The sequence below is a fragment of the Symphalangus syndactylus genome, chromosome 12 (assembly GCF_028878055.3).
Source record: "Symphalangus syndactylus isolate Jambi chromosome 12, NHGRI_mSymSyn1-v2.1_pri, whole genome shotgun sequence".
In the NCBI taxonomy this organism is placed as follows: domain Eukaryota; kingdom Metazoa; phylum Chordata; class Mammalia; order Primates; family Hylobatidae; genus Symphalangus; species Symphalangus syndactylus.
In genome coordinates, this window is record NC_072441.2 from 97,214,829 (window position 1) to 97,242,230 (window position 27,402).

The 27,402-nt window shown below is 37.1% G+C and overlaps 1 protein-coding gene across 4 annotated transcripts in view; it reads right to left on the reverse strand.

The window, feature by feature from the left end:
• The window catches only part of NME7 (NME/NM23 family member 7), a 238,133-nt gene that overhangs the window by 37,412 nt on the left and 173,319 nt on the right, over nucleotides 1–27,402 (reverse strand). For all 4 annotated transcript variants that reach the window (XM_063627241.1, XM_063627242.1, XM_063627239.1 and 1 more), the window contains exon 11: nucleotides 6–113. In XM_063627241.1, coding sequence (XP_063483311.1) covers nucleotides 6–113 — 108 coding nt within the window. The remainder of the gene's footprint in view (nucleotides 1–5; nucleotides 114–27,402) is intronic.

A 27,402-nucleotide genomic window follows, 5' to 3' on the forward strand; every position in this document is an offset into this window, starting at 1 on the left:
CTTACCTCTAATAGGCCATCCTCTGGCAGATCAGTACAGTGAACAGCATTCTGGATCTTAGTTTTACCAAAGATTGCTCTTAGAGTTTCAGGGCGTAAATGCCGGGCAATTTCCTATTAAATATACATTCACATATAGATTAAAGTTAGTCATATGGTATAAATAAGAAAAACACTAGCTATATGAAACACTAACTTATTTATGAAATACATGTAATATAGAGACAGTGCTTATAAGGGTTTTTCTGTTGCCCAGTGTAAAGTCTGCTTTCATCTACATCGGGGAAAAATAATAATTGCATTTCTTTTTATCAATAATTATGAGAATCACACAAAATGTGAAGCTAGTTCATTACTGTGAAAGACTTGTATTTTATAAAGACAGTAGAGATCTTAACAACTTTGATTTAAAATGAACCAATTTGATGCTATTGATTTCAAAAGCTTTTTAAAAAATGTTAGTTTATCAACTTAGTGGTAGTTCATCTTTAAGAGAAAAAATATGGTCACAAATAGCCCTGAATTTAACGAGGGTTAGAGAGAGAGAAGGGAATGATAATAATGTACAAAAAAAATTTAAATTGAGAAAGACAGGAAGAGAGGACCTAGTGGATAAAGAGGTAATCGACAATGGTGGATCAATGAATTTGAGCTCCTAGTGGTATGGGATAATTATTGAGATCAGTATGTTAGAGGAAGAGAGCTGGAAAGTTAAAAGATACTGGAGACTGAGATTACTGTGGGTGGGAGGACAGGGGGCTATAGTGATTGATAATGATCAGTTTTAAGGCATAAATAACCATGGCTAACGTTAGTTTGAGGGCAAGAATGTTAGAAGAAAGAAGAACAACAGATTGAGAGGCCAAGGTCGTAAGTGGATCACCTCTATGAAAGTGGAAATCAGAAAGAATCATGGCAGGTGTAGCTTAGGGTGCAAAGATTCTGAGCAGCATTCACATTTGTGGTTCCGTCACTTAAGGATGTTTTAAAGGCATGCATTTATTTAATTACTTAAGTTTTATTTGCCAGGTTTCCATCAAATGTCAGCTATAAATGTATTATGTTTAGGAAAAACATTTTGATAAACTAGAAAATAAGGATGTCTTTATATTTTATTTCATATTTATTACTTTCATTCTGTTCTCCATAATTTTTCTAGCAAGTAAGTATCCAATATTAAAAATCTACTCAGCTGGGCATGGTGGCCCACGCCTGTAATCCCAACACTTTCAGAGGCAGAGGTGAGTGAATCATTTGTGGTCAGGAGTTGGAGACCAGCCTGGCTAACATGGTGAAGCCCTGTCTCAACATGGTGAAACCCTGTCTCCACAAAAATTAGCTGGGCATGGTGGTGCGTGCCTGTAATCCCAGATATTCAGGAGGCTCAGGCAGGAGAATCACCTGAACCTGGGAGATGGAGGTTGCAGTGAGCCGAGACTGTGCATTGCACTCCAGCCTGGGCAACAGATCAGACTCCATCTCAGAAAACAAACAGAAGCCTTACTCAGATTATATAGTGGGAAGCTGTCATTTTGTGACATAAGATGTAATTTATGAAATTGTGAAAGGTGAGTACTAATGCTCTTTTTCTTATTTCCGGTCAGGAAAAAAAACACTTTTAAATTACTCAGTTTCAGTAAACTATTTTATTAGAACGTATTCTCTCTCAAATTTTGTTTGATGGCCAGGCTCATGCCTATAATCGGCACTTTGGGAGGAGTTTGAGAGCAGCCTCGGCAACACAGAAAGACCCCGTTGCTACAAAAAATACAAAAATTAGCCGGGCGTAGTGGTGCATGCCTGTAGTCCCAGCTACTTGGGAGGCTGTGTGGGAGGATGGCTTGAGACTGTGAGGTCAAGGCTACAGTGATCCAAGATGACACCACTGCGCTCCAGCCTGGGTTGTCAGACAGAGCAGGACCCTGTCTCAAAAAAAAGAAAATTTTATTTAACTTGCGTTACATTCATTAAAAGATTACGTTCATATAAGTGTCTGCTACATGCAGAGCACTTGAAATCTGAAGAGGTTCGCATGTGTTGGCCTAGCGCGGCGGCTCATGCCTGTAATCCCAGCACTTTGGGAGGCTGAGGCGGGTGGATCACCTGAGGTCAGGAGTTAGAGACCAGCCTGATCGACATGGTGAAACCCTGTTTCTACTAAAAATACAAAAATTAGCCAAGCATGGTGGCACGTGCCTGTAGTCTCAGCTACTTGGGGGGCTGAGGCAGAAGAATGGCTTGAACCCAGGAGCGCGGAGGTTGCAGTGAGCCGACATCGCGCCACTGCACTCCAGCCTGGGTGAAAGAGCAAGATTCCTTCTCAACAACAACAACAAAAACAAAAACAAAAAAAAAAGAGAGAGAGAGAGAGATTCGTGTGTGTATGTGTATGTGTGCGTGTGTGTGTGTGTGTGTGTGTGTATGATATAAATGGGATTGGCTGGTGGTTCCTGGGGTGGTTGTTAATATCTAATCATATTGTATTATGGTCAGAAAACATGGTCTCTTCCATCTGTCTTTGAAGGAAATTTGTATCATAATACATAATGAATGTTAGTGAGTATCCCATGGTGTTTAAAAACATTGTCACAGGTTGCATTCCCTGGGAAACCAATTCTGAACTGGAGATATATTTGCAAAAAGTTTGCTGGTTGTGACCTTAAGATCTACACTTGTGGGCAAGTGAGGAAGAGGATGGCCTCAGACAATCCTACACAGAGCTCTGGAGCTGCAATGGCCCTTCAGAGTTGTCCTCAATGGAGACAAAGGGGTCAGGCCTTTATCCCCCAAACTGATAAATTACTAGATGTGGGTCATTCCAGGGAAGGGGACATGACCTTGGGCAAGGTGACTTTCTTCAGCAGAAGGCAATTCCTGGAGAGAGATTTTCTAGATTACTGTCAGCTCCTAGCAGGAATGAGCGTTTCAGTTCTAAAGGATGGAGGGACATCTGAGTGGCTCTCCATAGAACCACTACGCACATATGTACACACATATACATATATGGCACTTTAGACTACTGTAATCTGATTACCATTCCCTTTAGGTAACTATTTTTGCTTTTCTTTCTGAAAGGTTTTGCACTATCTCTTTAACTAGGCCTTTGTCATTTACCAGTCATTCTGTTCCACACTCAACGGTCCAATTTAATCTAAGATATACATCTTCAGTCAGCTTCTACTATTATTCTCTCCTCCATTTTATCTCTTCTTGCCTTTATTTCTATAAGAAAGATGTTGAGATTTCTTGTGTTAACTCTCCTTTCTCTTTTACAGTTTCCATGTAATTATCTTTTTGTGTTACACTCTTGGAGAATAACTCCATTTGATCTGCTACCTCACTAATTTGCTTTTAAACTGGGCCCACTGTGCTATTTTATTAATTTACTGTGTATTATAAAAACTTTAACAAATAGGTTTTTAATTTCCAATATCTATACATTTTTTTTTCTATGGACCCAATATTCTCTTAAGTCTTTCTCAGGAAGCCGACTCTTCTATTTCACAGTCTGTTTTTGTCAGCTCTATTAATTTGTTTTGTTTAGGTTTAGGTTCTGTTGGTTGAGTTTTGTGTCTTCTTTATGATATTGGTAAACTTTAAATGGTTGGTAATTCCTGGCTGTTTTTTTTTCTTTTTTTTATGAGTTCTCTATTTGCTTGTCATAGATGCCAGGGACATGCTGCTAGATGAGGTATTCTGGTTGCCTTCCTTTCAGAAGAGGGTGCTACCATTTTTCCTGAGTGTTATTAGCTGCCTTCCCATTGCTCTGCCTCTTTAGCTCAAGCTCCACATTCAGTGTCTTAGGCTGTGGCTAAAAGTATCAACTGCCTTCTGCTCAACGTAAGCAAGCAAATGTGAAGGCGCTGATTTACTCTGCTGCTCTTCATGCAGCCCTCCAAGTAACCACCCTGTTTACAGCCCCATGCCCTTCCTCAGCCTTGCATCCATATATCTGATGTGCAGCTCACCCAGTACCCCTACCCCTTCTGGAGCAGTTCTCTCCTGCATGTTTTAGAGTGTTGGTTTTCCTCAACAATACAATCCTATCTGCTTTGAGTCTTTTGAAGTTTATGGCCTGTAACAAAACTAAAACAAACAAACAAACAAACAAAACAAACCCACAAAAACAAAAACATACGTGTGTGTGTGTGTGTGTACTCTTTCTTGTTTTCCAGCATCACTGGAGATTTACTCTTTAAAACAACACACAGTGAAACAGTATCTCCTGTAAATTCCTGTAAGGACTTGGTAAGCAAGGGGATGATGACCACATATGGTCTTCTGCCATCTTCATGACACTTCATCTTACTGACATTCTCTATTTCTCCAACACAAAAAACCATCTTTAATTCATTTTTCATGCTGCTATAATTTTGTACCTAAATGCCAATATGATCATGTTATTTACTTGCTCAAAAAATCTTTGAAGGCTCATAATTGCCTATGGCCAAATGTCTAAACTCCTCAGTATGGCATTCAAGGTCCTCCCCACTCTTGCCTAAATCTGCCTCACTCACACCTGCCTTGAAAGCTTACACATCCCAGTGAAAACACTATTTCCTCTATAAAAGCAAATTAAGCCTTCCCAATCAGAGTAATCCTTCCTTTTTCAATGTTCCTACAGTAGTTTGCACTTCCAATATAGGCCTTCTTGACTTGCAATTTATATAATTGTTTTGTGAGCCTATTTTAGTAAGATCCCATTAGATTTCAATCCCTGAACACAATATAAAACTTCCCTTATATTCTGTGTCTTACTAATGAACACAGAGTAAATGTTTGGTAAATATTTGTTGACTGACATAAAATGACAGTACTTCTATTCAGAGTGTCAGGATGGAGTAGCAAATAAGAGCAGGGGCTGTGGAAAAAGGCTCTCTGGATTTGAATTTTGCCTCTGCCACTTAACAGTTGTGTGACCACACCACATTATTTAACCTCTCTGTGCCTGCTTGAATCTTCTTATTTGTAAGACAAGGATAAAATAGAATCTGTCTTAAGGAGATTAAGACAATTCTTAAAGAGAAAGAAAGGTATATTTTGACAAATATCAAAGATAATCCAACCAAATATTATATTATCTTTAAATAAATATATAACATCTCTTAAGAGTTGTAATCATTATAGTCTTAGAATAAAGGTATAAGTTTAGATTAGATCATAAGCTAATTATGACCTATTATTATGCATTAATAAACCTCAGAAAACATGAAGTATTTTTACTGATATAAAATGTTTTATTTAGGTAAATGATAACAATGAAAGTTAAAGATATAAAACAATAGGTATTTTCTTCATAGCTGCTCTTAAAATCTAGGCTTTCATGTTAGATCCTCTTTAAAAATGTATTGATAAATTAATTTTAGTTTTGATTAATATAAAATATCACATATGCTTATAAAGTAAAAAATACTGAAATACTAAAAATACAAAAATATTAAAAAATACTAAAAGTGAGAGTGAATTAATAACAGCACTTCCCCCCCTCCATTTCCTGATGGATTGCCCCTAATTTTTTCTAACAGATTTATATTCTTCTTGCTGCTTAAACTCTGGTGAATACCATACTACCACACATAGTTCCCCTCCCTTCAAGGAGCAGAAACAATTATGAGATCGTAAAAGCAACACAAAGTACCAACATATAATTTCGTCTAATACCATAAATAATTCTTAAAAAGTTATTGCAGTATTTGTAAATAACAGGTTATGCTGAGAAAATCAGACTCATTTTTTTTTTTTTTTTTTTTTTTTTTTTTTTATTATACTTTAGGGTTTTAGGGTACATGTGCACAATGTGCAGGTTTGTTACATATGTATCCATGTGCCATGTTGATTTCCTGCACCCATTAATTAGTCATTTAGCATTAGGTGTATCTCCTAATGCTGTCCCTCCCCCCTCCCCCCACCCCACAACAGTCCCCGGAGCGTGATGTTCCCCTTCCTGTGTCCATGAGTTCTCATTGTTCAATTCCCACCTATGAGTGAGAACATGCGGTGTTTGGTTTTTTGTCCTTGCGATAGTTTACTGAGAATGATGTTTTCCAGTTTCATCCATGTCCCTACAAAGGACACGAACTCATCATTTTTTATGGCTGCATAGTATTCCATGGTGTATATGTGCCACATTTTCTTAATCCAGTCTATCGTTGTTGGACATTTGGGTTGGTTCCAACTCTTTGCTATTGTGAATAGTGCCGCAATAAACATACGTGTGCATGTGTCTTTATAGCAGCATGATTTATAGTCCTTTGGGTATATACCCAGTAATGGGATGGCTGGGTCAAATGGTATTTCTAGTTCGAGATCCCTGAGGAATCGCCACACTGACTTCCACAATGGTTGAACTAGTTTACAGTCCCACCAACAGTGTAAAAGTGTTCCTATTTCTCCACATCCTCTCCAGCACCTGTTGTTTCCTGGAAAATCAGACTCATTAAAGAGCAATACTCATTTGTACTTGGAGGGTCAGCAGTCTTTCAAATTCCACAAAATTCCAGGCATATTCATCCTCCCCTAAAACCTTGCATGCTGAGTCCCATCAAGTCAAATTCTTGGCTATGTTACAGCTCATCATAAGTACTAAAAATTCTGCTCAGGTAATCCTGCTGTGGGAGGAAGAATTCTGACTTATAGAATGACCTCTAAATCTAAGATATCAAAAAAATCCACCAAATATAGAATAGTGATTGGCAAAATACTGAAAATAAAGAAGAGAATATTTAATTATTCTATGGCTATGTTATCGTAAAGAATGTCACTGTTTATTGAATAGGTCTATCAGATTGATAACATATGTCTGCACAAAGAATAACTTACTTCCATAATAAAGCCACGCAGTTTCAGTTCTCCACAATACAGAAGAGATATGTCAGAATTGAAAATGCCCTTCCATTTAATAAACAAATTAAACTAGAAAAAGATTTATGAAATTTACTAATTACAGAAAAAGATCAACTCTAGAATATATTCAGATACAGTCATGCATTGCTTAACAACAGGGATATATTCTAAGAAATGCATCATTAGGTGATTTCCACATTGTGTGAACATCACAGAGTGTACTTACACAAACCTAGATGATATAGCCTACTACACATCTAGGCTATATAATTTGCTACTAGGCTACAAACTTGTATAGCATGTTGCTATACTGAATATTGTAGGCAACTGTAACACAGTGATAAGTATTTGTGTATCTACACATATCTAAACAGAAAAGGTACAGTAAAAATATGGTAAAAAATGATGTAGACCTATAGAGGGCACTTACCATGAATGGAGCTTGTAGGACTGGCATTGCTCTAGGTGAGTCAGTGAGTGAGTGGTGAGTGAGTGTGAGGGCCTAGGACATTACTGTACACTACTGCAGACTTTATAAAACACTGTACACTTGGGCTACACTACATTTATAAAAGTATTTTTATTTCTTCAATAGTAAATTAACCTTAGTTTACTGTAACTATTTCACTTTATAAACTTCTAAGTATTTTTTAACTTTTTTCGACTCTTTTGCAATAACACAGCTTAAAACACAAACACATTGTACAGCTGTACAAAAATCTTTTCTTTACATCATTATTCTATAAGCTTTTTCTATTTTTTAAGGTTTTTTCTTTTGAAACCTTTTTGTTAAAAAGGAAGACACAAACACACGCATTAGCCTAGGCTTACGCAGGGTCAGAATCATCAAAATCTCTGTCTTCCACCTCCATATCTTGTCCTACTGGAAGGTCTTTAGGGACAATAACACACATAGAGCTGTCATCTCCTTTGATAAAATGCCTTGTTCTGGAATACCTCCTGAAGGACCTGCCTCAGGCTCTTTTATAGTTAACCTTTTTTTAATAAGTAGAAAAAGTATACTCTAAAACAATGATAAAAAGTATAGTAACCAGTAACATAGTCATTTATTATCATTACCAAGTATTATGTACTATACATAATTGTATGTAGTATACTTTAATACAAGTGGCAGCACAGTAGGTTTATTTATGCCAACATCACCACAAACATGTGAGTAACACATTGTGTGACTATGTCACAACAGGAATTTTTCAGCTCCATTATAATCTTGTGGGATCAGCGTCCTATATGCAGTCAGGTGTTGATGGAAATGTCGTTATGCAGTGCATGACTGTAATGAGTAGCATATGGTGGTTTATCACGAGGTCACTAGTCTCATTCAAGGAAAATCTAAGTACAAGGAAACTCTAGACTACAGGATAACTATGTTAGCAGTGATATAAATACGTGGATAAACATTAAAAGAGGAGCTAGTATAGCTCAAGTCCTAGTAACCCTAAAACAGCTGTGAAACACTGTTACAATCATTGTCCTCCTTTCACAGGCAATAAGGGTAATAAAACTTAATATCAAATACCAGTGAGGGGACCACCATAACTAAAACAGCAAATATTCTCATTTCTATCCATTACTAGTATTCTTCTGCAACAAGTCTTGTAATACTAAACAGCACATGCTAAGTGTTCTCCTTGGCTCCTCTGGCACTTCAAAAATATCTTACCAAAACTGACCCATCAAATAGCTTTTCCCAGTAGTATGCAACTTTGTACTAATACAGTTATGCAGTTTTATATTCCTGGGAGATAAGCAATGTCAGACGAATTCCAACTAAAACGAGATAATGAAACATGGGGAAGGAATTGGAAGCAGAAAAGGAAGCCGGGGAGAGACCCAGAGGCTACTTTCTGCTAAGTCTAAGGATCCTTCTAGAACCTATGCATAGGCTTTAGAAAGAGTAACTGCAAAATTAAACTCAACTACTTATTTATATAATACTAATCTCACTGAATGAGCCACCTGCGGGTTCACGGTAAATACACTTATTGGCACTGGAAAATACATAACTTGTTTGCATATGAGGAATCATTAAAACATCTGGCTTGTGAACTCTGACAGGCTTCACATCTCACTTTTCATTAGATAAAAAATAGCTGTAATGTAAATTTATAGAACCTGAAGAGGGTCACAGTTAAATGTTATTTCAAGTGAAATATTTAGATAATTCAATCCTGTCTTTTTCATTAGGTTTCAATAGACCACATGGCATTGTAACTATTGCCTCTTACTGATCTGTTTGCTGTTTCAGCCAACAATAGGAACTGGCTGAAGTGAAAATGAAGTCTTATTTGACACAGGTGTTACTTTTAAAAGTAAAAATATGATCTCTTGGTTCTCCTTTTTTTAAAAGAATTGGGCATTCTGCAGAAGGATGAGCTCAACTAAAAAAAAGAGAAAAATCTCTTAACTCACTTTTATATAAATTACTTAGTATTTTAGCAAAAACTACAAAGATTCACGTATATAAGTAAAATTTAAGAACATAAACATTAGCATAGAGGGTTAGGGTTTTTTGGTAAATATTTTCCTATTTCTTTTTGTTTTTCTAAATACATTTTAAGACATTTAACCTTTGATGTATACTCACATTACTACTAAGAAATTTAAGACGCATTCTTTTTTTTCTTTTTTTTTTTAACACCACGGACCTGAAGGCAAGAGAGGCATTCTTAATATCTCCCTGCAAAAGAATTGCAAGAGAGGCATTCTTAATATCTCCCTGCAAAAGAATCGTTCCACATTCTACTCCATCCCTATAACATAATTACTATCCAGTCTTGCTTTACTATTTTAAAGAATCCTACAATTCAATGCTCAGAAAATTCCCCAAAGGAATAAAATAATGAAATAGCTGGTACCCACTCTTGGCACTTCTAACACCCAATTCTTGCCAAGTCCTGTCAATACAACTACTAATATATAGCCTGTATCATTCGGCTTCTATATCCACTCTGGCACCATATTCTCCTGCCTAGAATATTGGGTTTTTAGATTTTATACTTGCTGGTCTATCTGGTTTCCTAGATACCACTACTCCTAGTAAACATATTGTCCAAAAAGCAGTTAGAATAAGCTTTAAAAAAACATAAGTTGAATCATACCACTTTCCTGCCGAAGAATCTCTGATGCTTTTCTTAAGAGAAAATGCAAAATTGTTGGGCTGGGCATGGTGGCTCATCCCTATAATCCCAGCACTTTGGGAGGCTAAGGTGGAAGGATCATTTGAGGCCAGGTGTTCAAGATCAACCTGGCCAACACCGTAAGACCCTATCTCTTAAAGAAAAAATTCTCAACCTGTAGTCCTGCATGCTCTGGCTCCTGCTTACCTCTCCAACCTCACCTGAAATGAACTAGTCACATCAACCCCTTCCAACTTTTCAAACTAGTCACATCAACCCCTTCCAACTTTTCAAAGGCACCAAGCTCTTTCCTACCTCAAGCATGAAACACACAGTATTTCCCTTGGCTCAGCAATTCTCCTCTTTTTTTTTTCTTTTGAGACGAAGTCTTGCTCTGTCACCCGGGCTGGAGTGCAGTGGCGTGATCTCGGCTCACTGCAAGCTCCGCCTCCCAGGTTCACACCATTCTTTTGCCTCAGCCGCCTGAGTAGCTGGGACTACAGGCGCCCGCCACCACACCCGGCTAATTTTTTTTTTGGATTTTTAGTAGAGACGAGGTTTCACCGTGTTAGCCAGGATGGTCTTGATCTCCCAATCTCGTGATCCACCCGCCTCGGCCTCCCAAAGTGCTGGGATTACAGGCGTGAGCCACTGCGCCCAGCCTCTCCTCTCTTTCTTAATAATTGCCTTACAAATGGCTTACAATAAGCAACAGAAATCAGATGTGATAGATTCTACAGAGTGACTCTCTCAACTCTTTATTCTATCCTCCTTCTAGATGGAAATTAGAAATCTAAAAACGACATTCCCCAGACACATTTTTGGCTAGAGTTCTTGCGATGTGGAAGTCCTAAATGAGATTTGGAAGACAGGACAAAGCAGAAGCTATCTTCCTGCTAATGTTGCTACAGTCGGACAAGGTAGGAGACACAAGTGTTTGAGTTGTGGCAGACTCAATGCCCAAGTCACTGCCACGGTAGTAGCAGTGGAGGCAGCAGCAACTTCAGGATTCTAGGTATGGGAAGGTACTCTTGAAATCAATAGCTCCAGTGGCAACTCCTGACTTAAGGGCCTGCAACACTTAAGAAACTAAGTTCGTAAATAGCTACTTTCTTGAATCAAACTCCTTTAAAAAACACCCCTAAGCTGGTTTCTGTTTCTTGAACTGAACTCTCAGTGATATTCTGAGGCTCCATCTTTCTTCCTCATCTCTACAGAAAGCTGTTTTCCCTGTTCCCATTTAGTAAGTACCTTTTTGCCATCTGATTTTCAGCTTTACCGCTCTATTGAAATTGCTCCCTCCAAAGTCACCTATAATCAATTAGACTTCTAGCTGAAACCTCTTTTTTTTTTTTTTTTTTTTTGAGACAGAATCTTGCTCTGTCACCCAGGCTGGAGTGCAGTGGCACAATCTCAGCTCACTGCAACCTCCACCTCATGGGCTGAAACAATTCTCCTGCCTCAGTCTCCTGAGTAGATGGGATTACAGGCATGTGCCACCACACCCAGCTAATTTTTGTATTTTTAGTAGAGATGGGGTTTCACCATGTTGGCCAAACTGGTCTCGAACTCCTGACTTCAGATAATCCGCCTGCCTCGGCCTCCCAAAGTGCTGGGATTACAGGCGTGAGCCACTGCGCCTGGCCTAAAACCTCTTGTATAGCAGTGAAGTTATAAAAGTACCATCAGAAATAGTGGATCTAATACATGTGGCCAACAAACATATGAAATAAAGCTCAGCATCACTGATCATTAGAGAAATGCAAATCAAAACCACAATGTGATACCATCTCACACCAGTCAGAATGGCTATTATTAAAAAGTCAAAAAACAACAGATGCTGGTGAGGTTGCAGAGAAATAGGAATGCTTTTACACTGTTGGTCGGAATGTAAATTAGTTCAACCATTGTGGAAGACAGTGTGGTGATTCCTCAGAGACCTAGAGGCAGAAATACCGTTTGACCCAGCAATCCCATTACTGGGTATATACTCAAACGAATATAAACTGTTCTATTATAAAGACACATGCGCGTGTATGTTCATTGCAACACTATTCACAATAGCAAAGACGTGGAATCAACCTAAATGCCCATCAATTATAGACTGGATAAAGAAAATGTGGTGCATATACACCATGGAATACCATGCAGCCATAAAAAGGAACAAGATCACGTCCATTGCAGAAACATGGATGGAGCTGGAGGCCATTATCCTTGGCAAAGTAATGCAGGAACAGAAAACCAAAAACCCGCATGTGCTCATTTATAAGTGAGAGCTAAATGATGAAAACACATGGATACATGGAGGGGAGGAGGGGAGCATGTGTCACTGGGGCCTGTCAGAGGACCAGGTGTGGGAGGAGGGAGAAGATCAGGAAGAATAGCTGGTGGATGCTGGACTTAATACCTGGGTGATGGGATGATCTGTGCAGCAAACCACCATGGAACACATTTACCCATGTAACATGAACATGTACCCCTGAACTTAAAATAAAGGTTGGAAAAAAAAAAAAGGCATGTCAGACAAAGAAAGAAACAGTGGGTCTAACAAACTGATCTTAGTACAGGTATATCCAATTAATAAAATAACACAGAGATTTTATAAAATTTAGGTTTATTTGTCCTAGAGTAGCAACATTAGTCTCAGCAGTTAGTAGAAAGATTTTGGTCCCTTTAAACGCCTAGCTTCAGCGTTATCTAGCTGAATTAATTAAGATAATGCCAATAAAATGTCTAATGGTGTCTGGCCAAACTGGAGGCATTTAGTAGATATAATCATTGTCTTCATAATATTATAAATAAACTCATAGCTAACAATGAGGCACTTATATAGTACTTGTGTTTTTAAAAGCATGTACTATTTCACAGGAATCTCACAAATCCCCTTGTCAGCATAATTGTTGACAAGGCAGACAGTTTTTGCCTTTTACAGATATGGATAGCTTGGTTCTACGGACAGTCTCAGACCTCCTATCCAGCACTGAAGAAAGAGTATATCCAAAGATCCAACCACTTGGGGCGAACTCTCTTTAAAGGTTAATTTCCTAAACTGCCCCATGCCTTCTATGATTCCCTTTAAAGTTGCAGTAAGCAGCTAAGATTCCAGACCAAGGTGAGCATTTTTTGAAACCATCTAATCTTCTCCTATAATTACCAATAGCAATGTTGTCCAAAAGAAATGTAATGTGAGCTACCTATGTAATTTAAAATTCTCTAGTGGCCACATTAATAAGAAGTAAAATTAATTTTAATAAAATAATTTATTTAACCCTATATATTCAAAATACTATTTCAGTAGGTAATTAATAAAAATTATTAGTGAACTCTTTTACATTCTTAATTTATGCTAAATTTTCAAGTCCTGGGTGTGTATTTTGTATATAATACATCTCAATTAGAACCAGCCATGTTTCAGGTGCTGGAGAGCTACATGTGGCTAACGGCCATCATATTGGACAGTAGAGACCTAGAGAATAGTAGCTCTCTCCCAGGACCGAGGTTTAACTTCTCAGCAACATTCTACGTTAAGGGCTGAGCCAAGACTAATAATATCTGCAATATTAACCTCTCTTATGCTAATGGAAACCTTGAACATAAGCTTGAGGGCAGTCAATCTAACCACGTTTCTCATGCTGCCATCTTAGGCTATAATCCTATCTATCTATCTATCTATCTATCTATCAATCATCTATCTACCTATCTATCTATAATTTATCATGTCTGTTGCCCACTTATCCTCCACAGCTGGCACTGCCAATGTTCACCATTATCCTCAAGGCTCCATCCTCAATTACATGTTTTCTCTCAGCAATTTTGTTTCCTGCTTCACAGAAAAAAAAATTAAGACTGCTATCAAGAGATTCAGCTCCCTCAAATTCCTACACACACACACACACACACATATACACACACACACACACATTATCCTTCCCTTCCCTCTTTCCATTTGGTGCCAAAGAAAGTGCCATTTCTTCTTCTTTTGACAATTAACCCTCCCATCTCTTTGCAACTCTAGGTCAGGAAACTTCCTTCATTATAACTACCTTTCGCCTGTGTTTTCAACCTTTCTCTTTTCAATAGTTTATTTTATGCATCCTATCAAAATGCTCATGTCTCTCCCATCACTTAACAAATAGACAATTTTAAATACTGTCCTACCTCTTCTCCTCCTTTTTAGAAGTCTTAATAAGCTCCACTTTCATTTACTCTTCAGCCTTCTGCCTCACAACACTATCTAAACTGCTTTGGCAAAGGGCACTGATATTCTTCTAATTGCCCACAGATTCTCTCAATTTGTGACTTGTCTTCAGCATTTATTATTCTGGACCATTCCATTATTCCTGAAGCTCTCCATTTACTCAGCCCACGTGATACCACAATCCAGGATCTCCTCTTGACTGTTCCTCTCAAGCTCCTTTATTTCCACCTTCCTACTGCCTAGGGTCCACTCCATATTCTCCTCTTATCTTCTGGCTCTCCCTGGGCAATTTCATTCACTACTATCATATCTCTTTAGACAACTCTTTAACTACTGCCCAGTTCTCTTTCCTGAGTTGCAGGCTGGACTATACAACTGCCTAATGATCACTGCAGCCTTGAACTCCTGGGCTCAAGTGATCTTCCTGCCTCAGCTTCCAGAGTAGCTCGGACTACAAGTGCATGCCACCACAACTAGCTAATTAAAAAAAAAAAAAAAAAACTTCTCTGTAGAGATAAAGTCTTGCTGTATTAACCAGGCTAGTCTTGAAGTCCTGGCTTCAAGAGATCTCCTACCTTGGCCTCCCAAAGTGCTGGGATTACAGGCATGAGCTATAATGTGCCTGGCCCCCATAGGGCTCTCATACTCAGCTTGCCCAAAACTAACCTCATTGTCTTCCTCCCAAAACTCCCCCTCTTCCTAAATTCCCTCTCTTCATAAATGGTACCACTCTTATACCAGGTTACCTAGGCCAACAGCTTGGGATTCATCCCAAGACTCCTCTCTCTCCCTTTTGGGCCCCCCATCTAATTTGTTACCAAGTCACAGAGATTCTATTTCTTTAGCATAGAATTCTTTCCTTTCCAAGTCTACTCCTACTATCACAGTTCACCTTTGCATCTTGTTTAGGTTTTAGTGGTCTGCTAACAAACTGCATTACTTCTACCATTAAAAATATACTGTTTGTTTACCCTTCTGTCTTAACTCCTTAAAAACAAGGACTACAATCTTTTTATATCCAACACACAGAATCCTCATGAAAGAGTCATTGAATAAAATATTAATGATTTAGGGGATAAGCGAATGGATGAATGGCATGACTAACATGCCCAAATTTATACATCCCATTAACTTTGTTAATGATAGGGTAGAGAAACTAGGCCTCTTGGTTACCAATAGTCTGGGCTCCTTAGGCTATATTAGATCCTTCAGAAGTGCCTATTTTAAGGAACCCCGAAGAACATCCTTTTGAAATCTAAGTAACCACCATTTAATTTATCTATTTTGTGAGGTGGTGGTTTTGTATATCAGATTTTCTCAAACTAGGACACACCTGTCTGAGAATGGAAATGAGAACTCTAAGCTCTAATCCATAGCTCTGAAAGTAACTTGCTCTGTGACTTTGATTGAGGATAATATTACTGTTTCATCACAGATATAAAATGCCATGTGACAAATACGTGGAACTGGACTAATCCACTAGAATAGCTTTAAGTTTATAAGTGCATGCTCATAAATGACTTTTCCAGTTGAGATATTAAGACTATTCCCCAAAGAACTACTTAGCCTTCTGGTGAATATCCATAGCATAGAAAAGACCAATTCACTGTAAACATGAAAGATCAGATATAATAAATAATCTTCCATCTGATTTGTTAGAATTGTCTATTACTATTATATATTTTAAATATATACACCTCTATAAGCAATAACTCACATCTTTATATATGATCTTGAGGCAAGACTCTCATTTATAAAGAAAAGAATAAACTCTGTTCACTGTAGTTGCAAGTCAAGTATATTTTCTTGGTTATACAAGTATATTATCTTGGTTATATATTTCTTAAGAAAAGCCCTGGCCAGGCACAGTGGCTCATGCCTGTAAACCCAGCACTTTGGGAGGCCGAGGTGGGTGGATCACGAGGTCAGGAGATCGAGACCATCCTGGCTAACATGGTGAAACCCCATCTCTACTGAAAATACAAAAAAATTAGCCGGTCATGGTGGAAGGCACCTTTAGTCCCAGCTACTCGGGAGGCTGAGGCAGGAGAATGGCGTGAACCCGGGACGTGGAGCTTGCAGTGAGCCGAGATCACGCCACTGTCCTCCACCCTAGGAGACAGAGCGAGACTCCGTCTCAAAAAAAAAGAAAAAAAAAGAAAAGCCCTATGTGTACAGATTATACTGTATTATCCTATTAACGAGAACATTTACTAAATCAGAATATGCCATTTCTTAGATAATGTAAAGTTATTGCCTTCTGAATGTATATTGTTTTACTTCCCTAATGCTTTATTGTAAAAAGATTTTTTTCTCATCGTCTAATTATAATAGCTTTTTTGAAAATAAAAACTATTTATTAGGAGTTATATTCTAAAAGGTAACTTTAACTTTATCCTCCCCCAAAATTCATTTTTCTCTTCCTAATAGAATTGTAAACTGTGACTATGATCTTGAAACACACTTACATTGTTAAAAAAAAAAAAATTCCATTTCCTTAGTCATTCTCTTCTAGGCTATCTGATCTCTGCTTTTCCCTGCAAACGTAGTGTTCAGAATGTATTATAAAAATGCAATTTTCTCTTATACTATTGAAATGAAGCAATCTTTTAAAAAAATAACTTTGAACTTCAACTAGTCTGTATAGTTGAGTATTTTAGAAAGTCACAGGAAAAGTAATTTCAAAACTGTCACTTGATAGTAACTGGAATGAATGCTGGGCATCTCTAATCCTGGTCTTTTGATAGTACCTCAAACACAACATGTCCCAAATCAAAACAATTATCTTCCCCTATGATCCCTCCCTCTGCCTCTGCCTCTCAACTCAGTTTTTCTTCTTCAGTTTCTAGTTGTATCACTATTACCAGATGTTCAGGCTACATAATATAGGGCTATTTCCAACCATTTCATCCATTCCCAAAACCAATTGGTCATTATCTAATTTGTTGATCTCATTTGTTAATCTGTCCCTCTATATATTCAATAAATATTTATTGATACCTATAATTTGTGAGGTACTGGGCTAGAAATAAGGAAATAAAAATAAGATGGTATTTTTATTCTAAATGGTCACAGTCTTATAAGAAGTCAGACATGTTAATAAACAGTCGGTGATGTGCTAGTAACTGTTTAACAGTTTTCAAAAAACAACAATAAAAAACGGATTTGTATTGTTTGCTCATTTTCATGGTGTAAATATTCCTACCACGGCAGAGCATAGAATTGGAAAGTGATACTAACAACTGGATCTTGCAAGCTGGTGCAGGCCGACTCCAACACACCACTCTAAAAGCACTCACAGTGTAACAAGAGCTCTACTAGAGATATATGCGAAGTGCTATAAGGGGAGCACAAAAGAGGGAACTCTAGGGTACCCATGCAACGTTTCACAGGATCCTCTTGGTTCTGTGAACTTCTTTCCATTCTTCATAGCTACTACTTTAGTTCAGCAAAATGCAATGATAGTAAGCATGATACAATTTCTTCCTGACCCAAACACCTCTGATGGCCCTCCACTGTTTATAAGTCCAACAATTAATAAGTCCAAAATAAGACACGACAATTCAAGGAACTTTTTCATCTTGCCTTGAGCTACTCTTTCAGCCTCATCATTCCTTCATACACTTCTACACGATTTATGCTTTAGAAAATATTTAGAAGTGAAAAAGGCAGATGAAATTTGACCCAGGATACAAAAGAGAACATACATATTTGTCATAACAGTAAACCTCTTTACAAAACTTCTATTGAGTCCTGTGTATGTTCTCTGTGATACTCAAAATCCCTGTCAAACAGAATGGGATGAAGCTTATTAATACTTTTACATCTTGCCATTATGTGTTTATGCTGTGCTTTCCCTTAGCTTGTTTTTCCTCTTCTTTTCTGGTCAATGAAACACTAAGACTCTAGAAAAATTGTCACTTCCGCCGGGCGCGGTGGCTCACGCCCGTAATCCCAGCACTTTGGGAGGCCGAGGCGGGCGGATCACGAAGTCAGGAGATCGAGACCATCCTGGCTAACACGGTGAAACCCCGTCTCTACTAAAAATACAAAAAATTAGCCAGGCGAGGTGGCGGGCGCCTGTAGTCCCAGCTACGGGAGGCTGAGGCAGGAGAATGGCGTGAACCCCGGGGGGCAGAGCCTGCAGTGAGCCGAGATCGCGCCACTGTACTTCAGCCTGGGTGAAAGAGCGAGACTCCTTCTCAAAAAAAAAAAAAAAAAAAAAAGAAAAAGAAAAATTGTCACTTCCATGAAGCATTTCTCAATCCATAGCTATAGTTAATAAATCTCTGTGCAACAAAGGGTATTTTAGCACAGTGATTTATATTGTAACTAAAATTTTATGTTGTCTGTCCCTCTGTAAGAACACAGATCACAACTGTATTGCTCCCTGCTATATCCAGATGCCAAGAACAGTGCCAAGTACATAATAGGTGTCGAATTGTTCAATTAATATTTATTTAGCATGCAAAAACTTAATTGTGAACGTCTCTTCCTAGAGTTGATAAATACATTAGAATTAGAGATTGTGTCTTACTCATCTTAGTATCCCTTACAGCATTCAGTACCTCTGACACAAGGAAGTACTTAATATATGATGTTTGCATTGGACTGAATCTTCTCTAGGCCTTTCAATTTTCTGAGCATTCAAAAACTATACACCAGTATTTATAAAATACACATATTTTAAAAATATATAAGTAGAAATGCACCAAACAGACTGAATTGCAAAATGGGTAAAGATGAACTCTAGGCAATACAGGAAGACCAACCAGAATTTACGGTGGGGAATTGTAATAAAATTAGAGTATTTCTACTGCAAAAGGGAAGAGATGTGGCTGCTTCTCTACTTGTTGCTTTTAAATAGTACTTCATTAGGTTGAGAATTGAAACCTGAGACTCACACAAATAACAAAATAGCACCACAGACAGGATTGCAGGCTCTAGACACTATTTTGCAACTCATTTGGACAGGCTTCACAGGAACACACAGGCTAAGGATCTGAATGCTCTATTGCTCTGAGGGGTTTGACTATGTACAGTACATTTCATACTTAAGATTCATTTAAAAATCTCAATTTCAGAACTTGTTATTGGTCTATTCAGGGATTCAACTTCTTTCTGGTTTAGTCTTGGGAGGGTGTATGTGTCCAGGAATTTATCCATTTCCTCTAGATTTTCTAGTTTATTTGCGTAGAGATGTTCACAGTATTCTCTGATGGTAGTTTGTATTCTGTGGGATTAGTAGGTGATATCCCCTTTATCATTTTTTATTGTGTCTATTTGATTCTTCTTTCTTTCTTTATTAGTCTGGCTAGTGGTCTATTTTGTTAATCTTTCCAAAAACCAGCTCCTGGATTCACTGATTTTTTGAAGGGTTTTTCGTGTCTCTTATCTCTTTCAGTTCTGCTCTGATCTTAGTTATTTCTTGTCTTCTGCTAGCTTTTGAATTTGTTTGCTCTTGGTTCTCTAGTTTTTTTAATTGTGATGTTAGGGTGTCAATTTTAGATCTTTCCAGCTTTCTGATGTGGGCATTTAGTGCTATAAATTTCCCTCTAAACACTGTTTTAGCTGTGTCGAAGAGATTTTGGTATGCTGTGTCTTTGTTCTCATTGGTTTCAAAGAACTTATTTATCTTATTTATTTCTGCCTTAATTTTGTTATTTACCTAGTAGTCATTCAGGAGCAGGTTGTTCACTTTCCATGTAGTTGTGCAGTTTTGAGTGAGTTTCTTAATCCTGAGTTCTAATTTGATGGCACTGTGGTCTGAGAGACTGTTATGATTTCTGTTCTTCTGCATTTGCTGAGGAGTGTTTTATGTCTAATTATGTGGTCAATTTTAGAATAAGTGCGATGTGGGTGCTGAGAAGAATGATTTCGGGTGGAGAGTTCTGTAGATGTCTATTAGGTCTGCTTGGTCCAGAGCTGAGTTCAAGTCCTGAGTATCCTTGTTAATTTTCTGTCTCGTTGATCTGTCTAATACTGAGAGTAGGGTGTTAAAGTCTCCCACTATTATTGTGTGGGAGTCTAAGTCTCTAAATCTAGGTCTCTAAGAACTTGCTTTATGAATCTTGGTGCTCCTGTGTTGGGTGCACATATATTTAGAATAGTTAGCTTTTCTTGCTGCACTGATCTCTTTATCATTATGTAATGCCCTTCTTTGTCTTTTTTGATCTTTGTTGGTTTAAAGTCTGTTTTATCAGAGACTAGGATTGCAACCCCTGCTTTTTTATTTTTTTCTTTCCATTTGCTTGGTAAATATTCCTCCATCCCTTTATTTTGAGCCTATGTGTGTCTTTGCATGTGAGATGGGTCTCCTAAATACAGCACGCTGACAGGTCTTGACTCTTTATCCAATTCGCCAGTCTATGTCTTTTAATTGGGGCATTTAGCCCATGTACATTTAAGGTTAATATTGTTATGTGTGAATTTGATCCTGTCATTATGTAGCAGGGGTTTTTACCCATTAGTTGATGCAGTTTTTTCATAGTGTCAATGGTCTTTGCAATTTGGCATGTTTTTGCAGTGGCTGGTACTGGTTTTTCCTTTCCATATTTAGTGCTTTCTTCAGGAGCTCTTGTAAGGCAGGCCTGGTGGTGACAAAATCTCTCAGCATTTGCTTGTCTGAAAAGGATTTTATTTCTCCTTAGCTTATGAAGCTTAGTTTGGCTGGATATGAAATCCTGGGCTGAAAACTCTTTTCTTTAAGAATGTTGAATATTGTCCCCCACTCTCTTCTGGTTTGTAGGGTTTCTGCAGAGAGATCCGCTGTTAGTTTGATAGGCTTCCCTTTGTGGGTAACCAGACCTTTCTCTCCGGCTGCCCTTAAGGTATATTTTGTACAAGAGTACATCAGAAAATAACAAGCTTCAAAGACAAATGTCTATGAGTATTTTACTGATGGTTTTTGTTTTGCTTTGTTTGAATGTGTGAGTGTTTTATTTTATGGCACGGGGCAAGCATCTGATCACACTTGCTTGCTTATTTTATAAATTTCAGGCTAAGGCTGTACAATCATGATCTATACTACAGAGCTTTGGAAACTTGATTGTTCAATCACGTCTATGCAACAAATTATTGGGAATGAATTCAGGTCCTGCCTGGGTACTCCCTCATTACGGGTATCCATCCATTCAACTGAATGTCCGTGCTATTCTGAATCTCCACAAAGAGCACACCTGGCTTGGCTAAGAGGTGAAGCACACTGCTCTGCACTTGCATGTGGACATACAATAACCACATTCCAGCTATTTTTCAGAAAGTTTAACTCTGAACCTATTGTCATTCAGTATTAATCAAAACCTTGACTTAAAGAACAGGCATAGAAGATTGCTTAAGGGAACACAACAAACACATCTTTCTTTTCCTTTAAAACTCTATTCCTATATTGCACCAGCTGTGGGATCAGATCATTTTGACTTCTCATATAATTGTTACACACTGAGGTGATACCATAAGCATCTTAAAAGGAATATTCTAAGAAACTGGTAGTTATTGAGGATAGTGAATGCTGGAGCACATAGTGTCTTCATTTGAGATCCATGAGGGAATTTTCTATTAGGTATCAGGAAAAGTTGGGCTTTTTGTGAGCAACTCATTTGCTTATGTTATGGACACTGTCAGTCATATAATTTGATTGGGTGGAAGTCTAAAAGCTGAGTAATAATGTGGCTACCCATAACAAAAGTACAGGATTTCATGGCATGTATTTTATTGTTCAGAGCCTCATTTGCTGTCTGTCCTGATTTTCTTATTCACTTTATCTTATTATATTGCATAAATTTTATAAACGGCCTTACATTTTTACTAAAAAAGGAAGTTTAAAATAAATAAATGAACATAACAATGACAATGCTGTAAACTTTTACAAAAATGTAGAGTTAACATACATATTAACAGGTATTTTAACTATTATAGTGTTAGGTAACTACAGATACTTTTTGTTACAGGCACTCTTAAACAATGAATGTTTAATAATCACAAAATCACTATTTTTGCACTATTTCAATTTGCTATTTAAACTTATAAAATACTTGTAAAAATTTTTGCTTTATTCAATAAACTGTATCAATGCAAGTCCTACTTTAAAATCAGTGCTGTGGGCTCATGCAATTCATTTATTTTAAAAATATAATCATTTTTCTGTTGAATTCAGCTTTTACAACAGGATAAAGAGCAAGTTTTGAAATACAACAAATTAACATACTATCAAGATTTATTAGCCCTGGTACTCCTTAGACTAATATAGATAGAAAGAGTTAACCAGTTTTTCTTTTCGTATATTATTTTTGATTGGCCTGACTCTGAGTACAGTATGCTTAACAAATAAAATTCTCTGCATAAGAAACAAAAAATTAAAAAGACAAATTACTGTTTTGGCAAATATTCATTCTCAATTAAAATTCATGTGAGTTGCTTTATGTACTGTTTGTACAACTAATGTCTCAAATGTGACATGACCATAACAGAACTATGGCAGTGTAAGCTGGTAAGTCAAATTGATAAATGCTGTTCATTGCAATGCCTACTGTTTATGAGCTCCTCAGGCTAATTCGTGTTCCAAATATTGAGTAGCTCTTTTGTGTATTAATGTATGTCAGGAGCCAACAAAAGTTTTGCTATTGAGAGAAAATAATTTTCAAAAGAAACCATGAAATAATGTAAGTCAAAGTTCTATTAAACTACTTCTGTCGTTTTAGAAAGGGCAAGACGAAACAAATTGTAAATGAACATCTTTTATCCTCTGACCTAGCAATTATACCTCTAGAAATTAGTTCCAAGGTAAAAACTTATACGAACATTTATGTATAAGTCTGGTCTCTGCAATATCCTCTTACATAAAAATCACAAAGAAAATCAACAGTAGGGGAATGGTTAGTTAATCCATACACTGGAACACTATGCAGCTGTTAACAACCATGTTATGGGAATGTATTTAATGATATTAGAGAAGACCACAATATATTTTGTAATTTAAAAAGGATGTTACAAAGTAGTAATGATTATATAATCTTAATTTTATTTTTATAATATATATATATATAAAAAGACAATGGTTTGAGGTCAGGTCAAAATGTTTATTTTACAGTGTTTATTTCTGAGAAGTAGGCAAACAAGAATCGTTTTAAAATTTTTAGTCTATTAGGTCTTGACTCTTTTCCATAATTTTTCTTCTTTTTTTTTTTGGAGGTGGAATAGGGGTAATAAACATGGACTATTTTAGTAATTAGGAAGAAAACAATGAAAGTGTTATTTTTATAACATATTTAAACATGTTTTATTTTAATACTCGTGGAACAGAGATGTCTTCATTAGTTTGCCTAAATTCACTTGTGAGAAATTGGAGATTTGGGGGTCTGGGGAGAGAGGCAATATAAAAAAAGTGTAGGTTGACTCATACTAAAATAAATATGGCACTTATCACAGGAAGGAAGCAAGTGAACTGTTTCTAAGAAAACAACCAGAAAAATGGTGAAGTGCTATTTAGACACTTCAGTGTTGGCAATCAAGGTTTGAAGTAAGCATAATTTCCCAGGATTACCCTTAATGTGTTTTCTATTTGGGGACATAAAGGGAATCAACAATGCACACTTCCTCTGCAATAAGGAGCATGGGTTTGTTGGTTGCCATTAAAGCCTGAGGACTCAGACTCATTGCTTGTTGATAACTATTATTGCTCCATTTTTGAGTTCCATCAAACAAGAGAAAAAAAGTCTTCACAGAGTTTATACTGGGTATATGCGTAATTCTTGACCCTGAAATGTGATACCTATAGAATCTAAGAGTTTACTGGGAAAACCATCTGCTCCTTAAAGCTAGGAGTCCCAAATAAGAGAAAAGTTAGAAAAAGATTGTATTATTTACGTGACTAGAAATGTGTTATAAAGACTTTTGCTTTTCTGCCTGAATCTAGTGAAGACAGAAGTAGAAGTTATTCACATATAATCTCATCCAGTCTGGTATTAATGAAAATGGATAAGCTAAAGTCCATTCCCATTGATCAGATGGAGAAATCAGAAAAAAAGACATCTAACATCTTCAACCATTCAGCCTATTTTTTCAATCAATATCTCAGTTCATTTCTTAGTGCTATTTGCATATTACATAAAAATGCAGCATTTAACAAATTTAAATCTCTTATCCTTTTTCTGAAAAAAAATGGCATAATCAATAAACATTTGCTGAAAGTTTTCCAGACACTGGTCACTCAGAATGTGGTCTGTGGTCCAGCTGCATCACATCACGTGGGAGTCTGTCATAAAAGTAGAATCTCAGGCCCCACCCCAGACAGCTGAATCACAATTTTCAATTCAACAAGATCCCCAGGTGTTTTCTATGCACAGTACATGGATGTTTGAGAAGCACTATTTTAAGAGCATTTTTCAAGTATTGGAGATACTAAAAAGGTTTGTAAGGAGACTCCTCTAGTTAGTTCCTAGACTAGGAAGTAAATATACAAGAAGCATATGCCAACTGCCAGGTGAGAGGTGTAGACAATTAACGGCACAGGAGTTTGAAGGAAGGCAAAGGTCACTCAAGATTGGGGCAGTTGGAGACATCTTAAATGAAAGACAGTATAGTTGGCCCTCTGTATCTGCAGATTCTGTATCCATGAACACAAACAATCTGGGATCAAAAAATATTTCGAAAAAAAATTGCACCTATATAGAACATGTACAAACTTTTTTTCTTATTATTCCCTGAACAATATAGTATAACAAAATTTACATAGCATTTACATTGTATTAGGTATAAGTAAACTAGAGATGATAAAGGAAGATGTGCATAGATCATATGCAATTACTACACTATTTTATATCAGGGACTTGAGCATCTCAGATTTTGGTATCTGAGGGGTCCTGGAACCAATCTCCCTCAAATACCGAGGAGTACTTTACTTGGAAAATAAGAAAAAAGGGAGTATGGTGTACTCAACCCTCCTTTGCATACGTTTACTCTGTAACAGTTCTGTAAATTTTATATACCTAGAGCTCTTGGTATGGTTACTGTGCTGAGAAAAACTATTTGGTCTGAACAACTTAGTTATGGTAACTTGAAAACAGATGTACAAATATACAATTTTCTGTGAATAAGGCCAGGCTGTTTTCCCCAAACTGTGTGTATTTCATTTCTTATAACAAATATATTAAATTTAGGATTTATTTAGAATGCAGGAAAACTCCTTTTTGAAGCACTCCTGAAAGGAATTCTTTTGGAAAATATAGAATTCTTTTATAATATGGATAGTCAATTCCTGAAATATATATACCGTGAGTTAATATTTTCATTATATTTCAATTAAGTGCTTTTAAAAGGATCATGCTTGGCCATGTAATCCCAACATTTTGGGAGGCTGAGGCTGGAGGATCACTTAAGGCCAGGAGTTTGAGACCAGCCTGGGCAATACAGCGAGACTCCATCTCCACAAGTAATAATAATAATAAAGATCATGCTTGTACATACTTACTATATGGAGCTAATAGTTATTGTTTTGCTACAGTGTCACTAAACAAAAATCAACATACAAAGGTGAAAGGGTGGCACATGTCTGCTGATTACATTTAAGGGTCCCCAAAGTCTCTCTTTTTGTCCTTGCAAGTGGTAGGATTGTTTCACTGGGATATAAATAAAATGCCTTAGTAACTACATCCTGAGAATACCATGCCTCAGTACTATTCATGCCAACTTAACTGATCCTGAACTGAAACATGGCACTGGTGTCAGTGGCTTTTACTTATTGATGGATTTGTAAGGTGGCAGGCTCTTTCATGTCCAAAAGCGGTAGTTTCCCAGGGTCTCAAGAAGATTTAAAAATATGTTCCTTCCATCACAACACAAAGCCTACTGATTTTAAGTAATGCTGCTGAGGGTTAACATTTGAAACTGACAAGCAGCACATGGGCATTACGGAGATAAGGCCTGGCACATGTTGCTGCGGCCTCCTGAGATTTTGAAATGCTAGCAGCTCCAGCTGGTGGCTATGCTCCATTCCTAATGTGCACTTTTTAAGGAAACTTGAGCCCCTCCTTCTGACTGTGATAGGGACATGTCTGATTGGAATAGGGTTATTTTTTAAGATATTCAGAACAACGAACATATTTATTCTAAGAATAAAAACAGAGTGGAAAGAAATAAAAGAGGTAAAATGTTAAGCTGAGATCTTAAAGAAAACAGTATCACTTGTTAAAAAAAGAAAAATAGTGAATGCAGCCAAAGAGCAGTTAAAAAAAAATCACTAGGGAAGAATAGTTTTAAAAAGAAAAAAGAAAAAATGAAGGAACTGAAAGGCACTTTTTATGAGAATCATTCAGATAAACATACTGAAACATAGCGAGGCAAAAAAGACTGATACAAGGAGTAGGGAAATGAAAATGAGTTAAGGAATGGGGAAACAAAAACCAGTTGAATTCCAAAATGAAATAAAAACATAGAGATTAAAAAAAAGAAAAAGTACACTATGGAAGAAGATAGGTATCAAAATTTCTCAATCCCTATGGGGGCTAAGGTGGCACACATGGAATGGAAGGCAAGGGACAAGAAAGTGGGTTTGGAAGTAGACAGGGCGACATAGTTCTGTTTAAATAATATTTATAGGAGGCCACTGGTCTGGACTGAACTCCTTCCTGCAAGAGGCCCAACAGACCAAACCAAAATGGAGTCACAGATGGTAAAGTTCCATGTTACCAAGCCAAAACTTAGTTTATCTGACCTTCTGAGAAATCAGGAGAGTGAGAGATAATAGCAAAAGCTTCAAGTTTTAGCTGGCATGATGAGAAAATCCTCTCTGCTTTAACCTTTACAAGGAAATTAATTTTGAAATAACCAACCCAGTTTTTTTCTGTTTCTGCTTTCCTCAGTCCTTTTGTGACTATAAAACCAACTGCTCAGCTTATTGGAGCACTCATTCTATTTTACAGAATGAGGTGTTGCCCAATTTTAGTATCACAAATAAAAGTCAGTTAAGATCTTTAAACCAAATTTGTTGTAATTTTGTCTTTTGATAATTTTTAGCTGTAATAGAAGATGCTAAGGCCAGAGAATCAGGCAAAGTCAAAACTAAATTCAAAATGTTAGGGGCAGAGTCAGAAAAAGTACCTAATCCAAAAGGATACTTAGGCAAATATCCTCAAAGTGTTAAAATTCCATGGGTGACAGTTTCATGATTGGTTACTGAAGTTAACTGGAATATCATATAACTAATCTTTTGAGGTTGGTGTTTAGA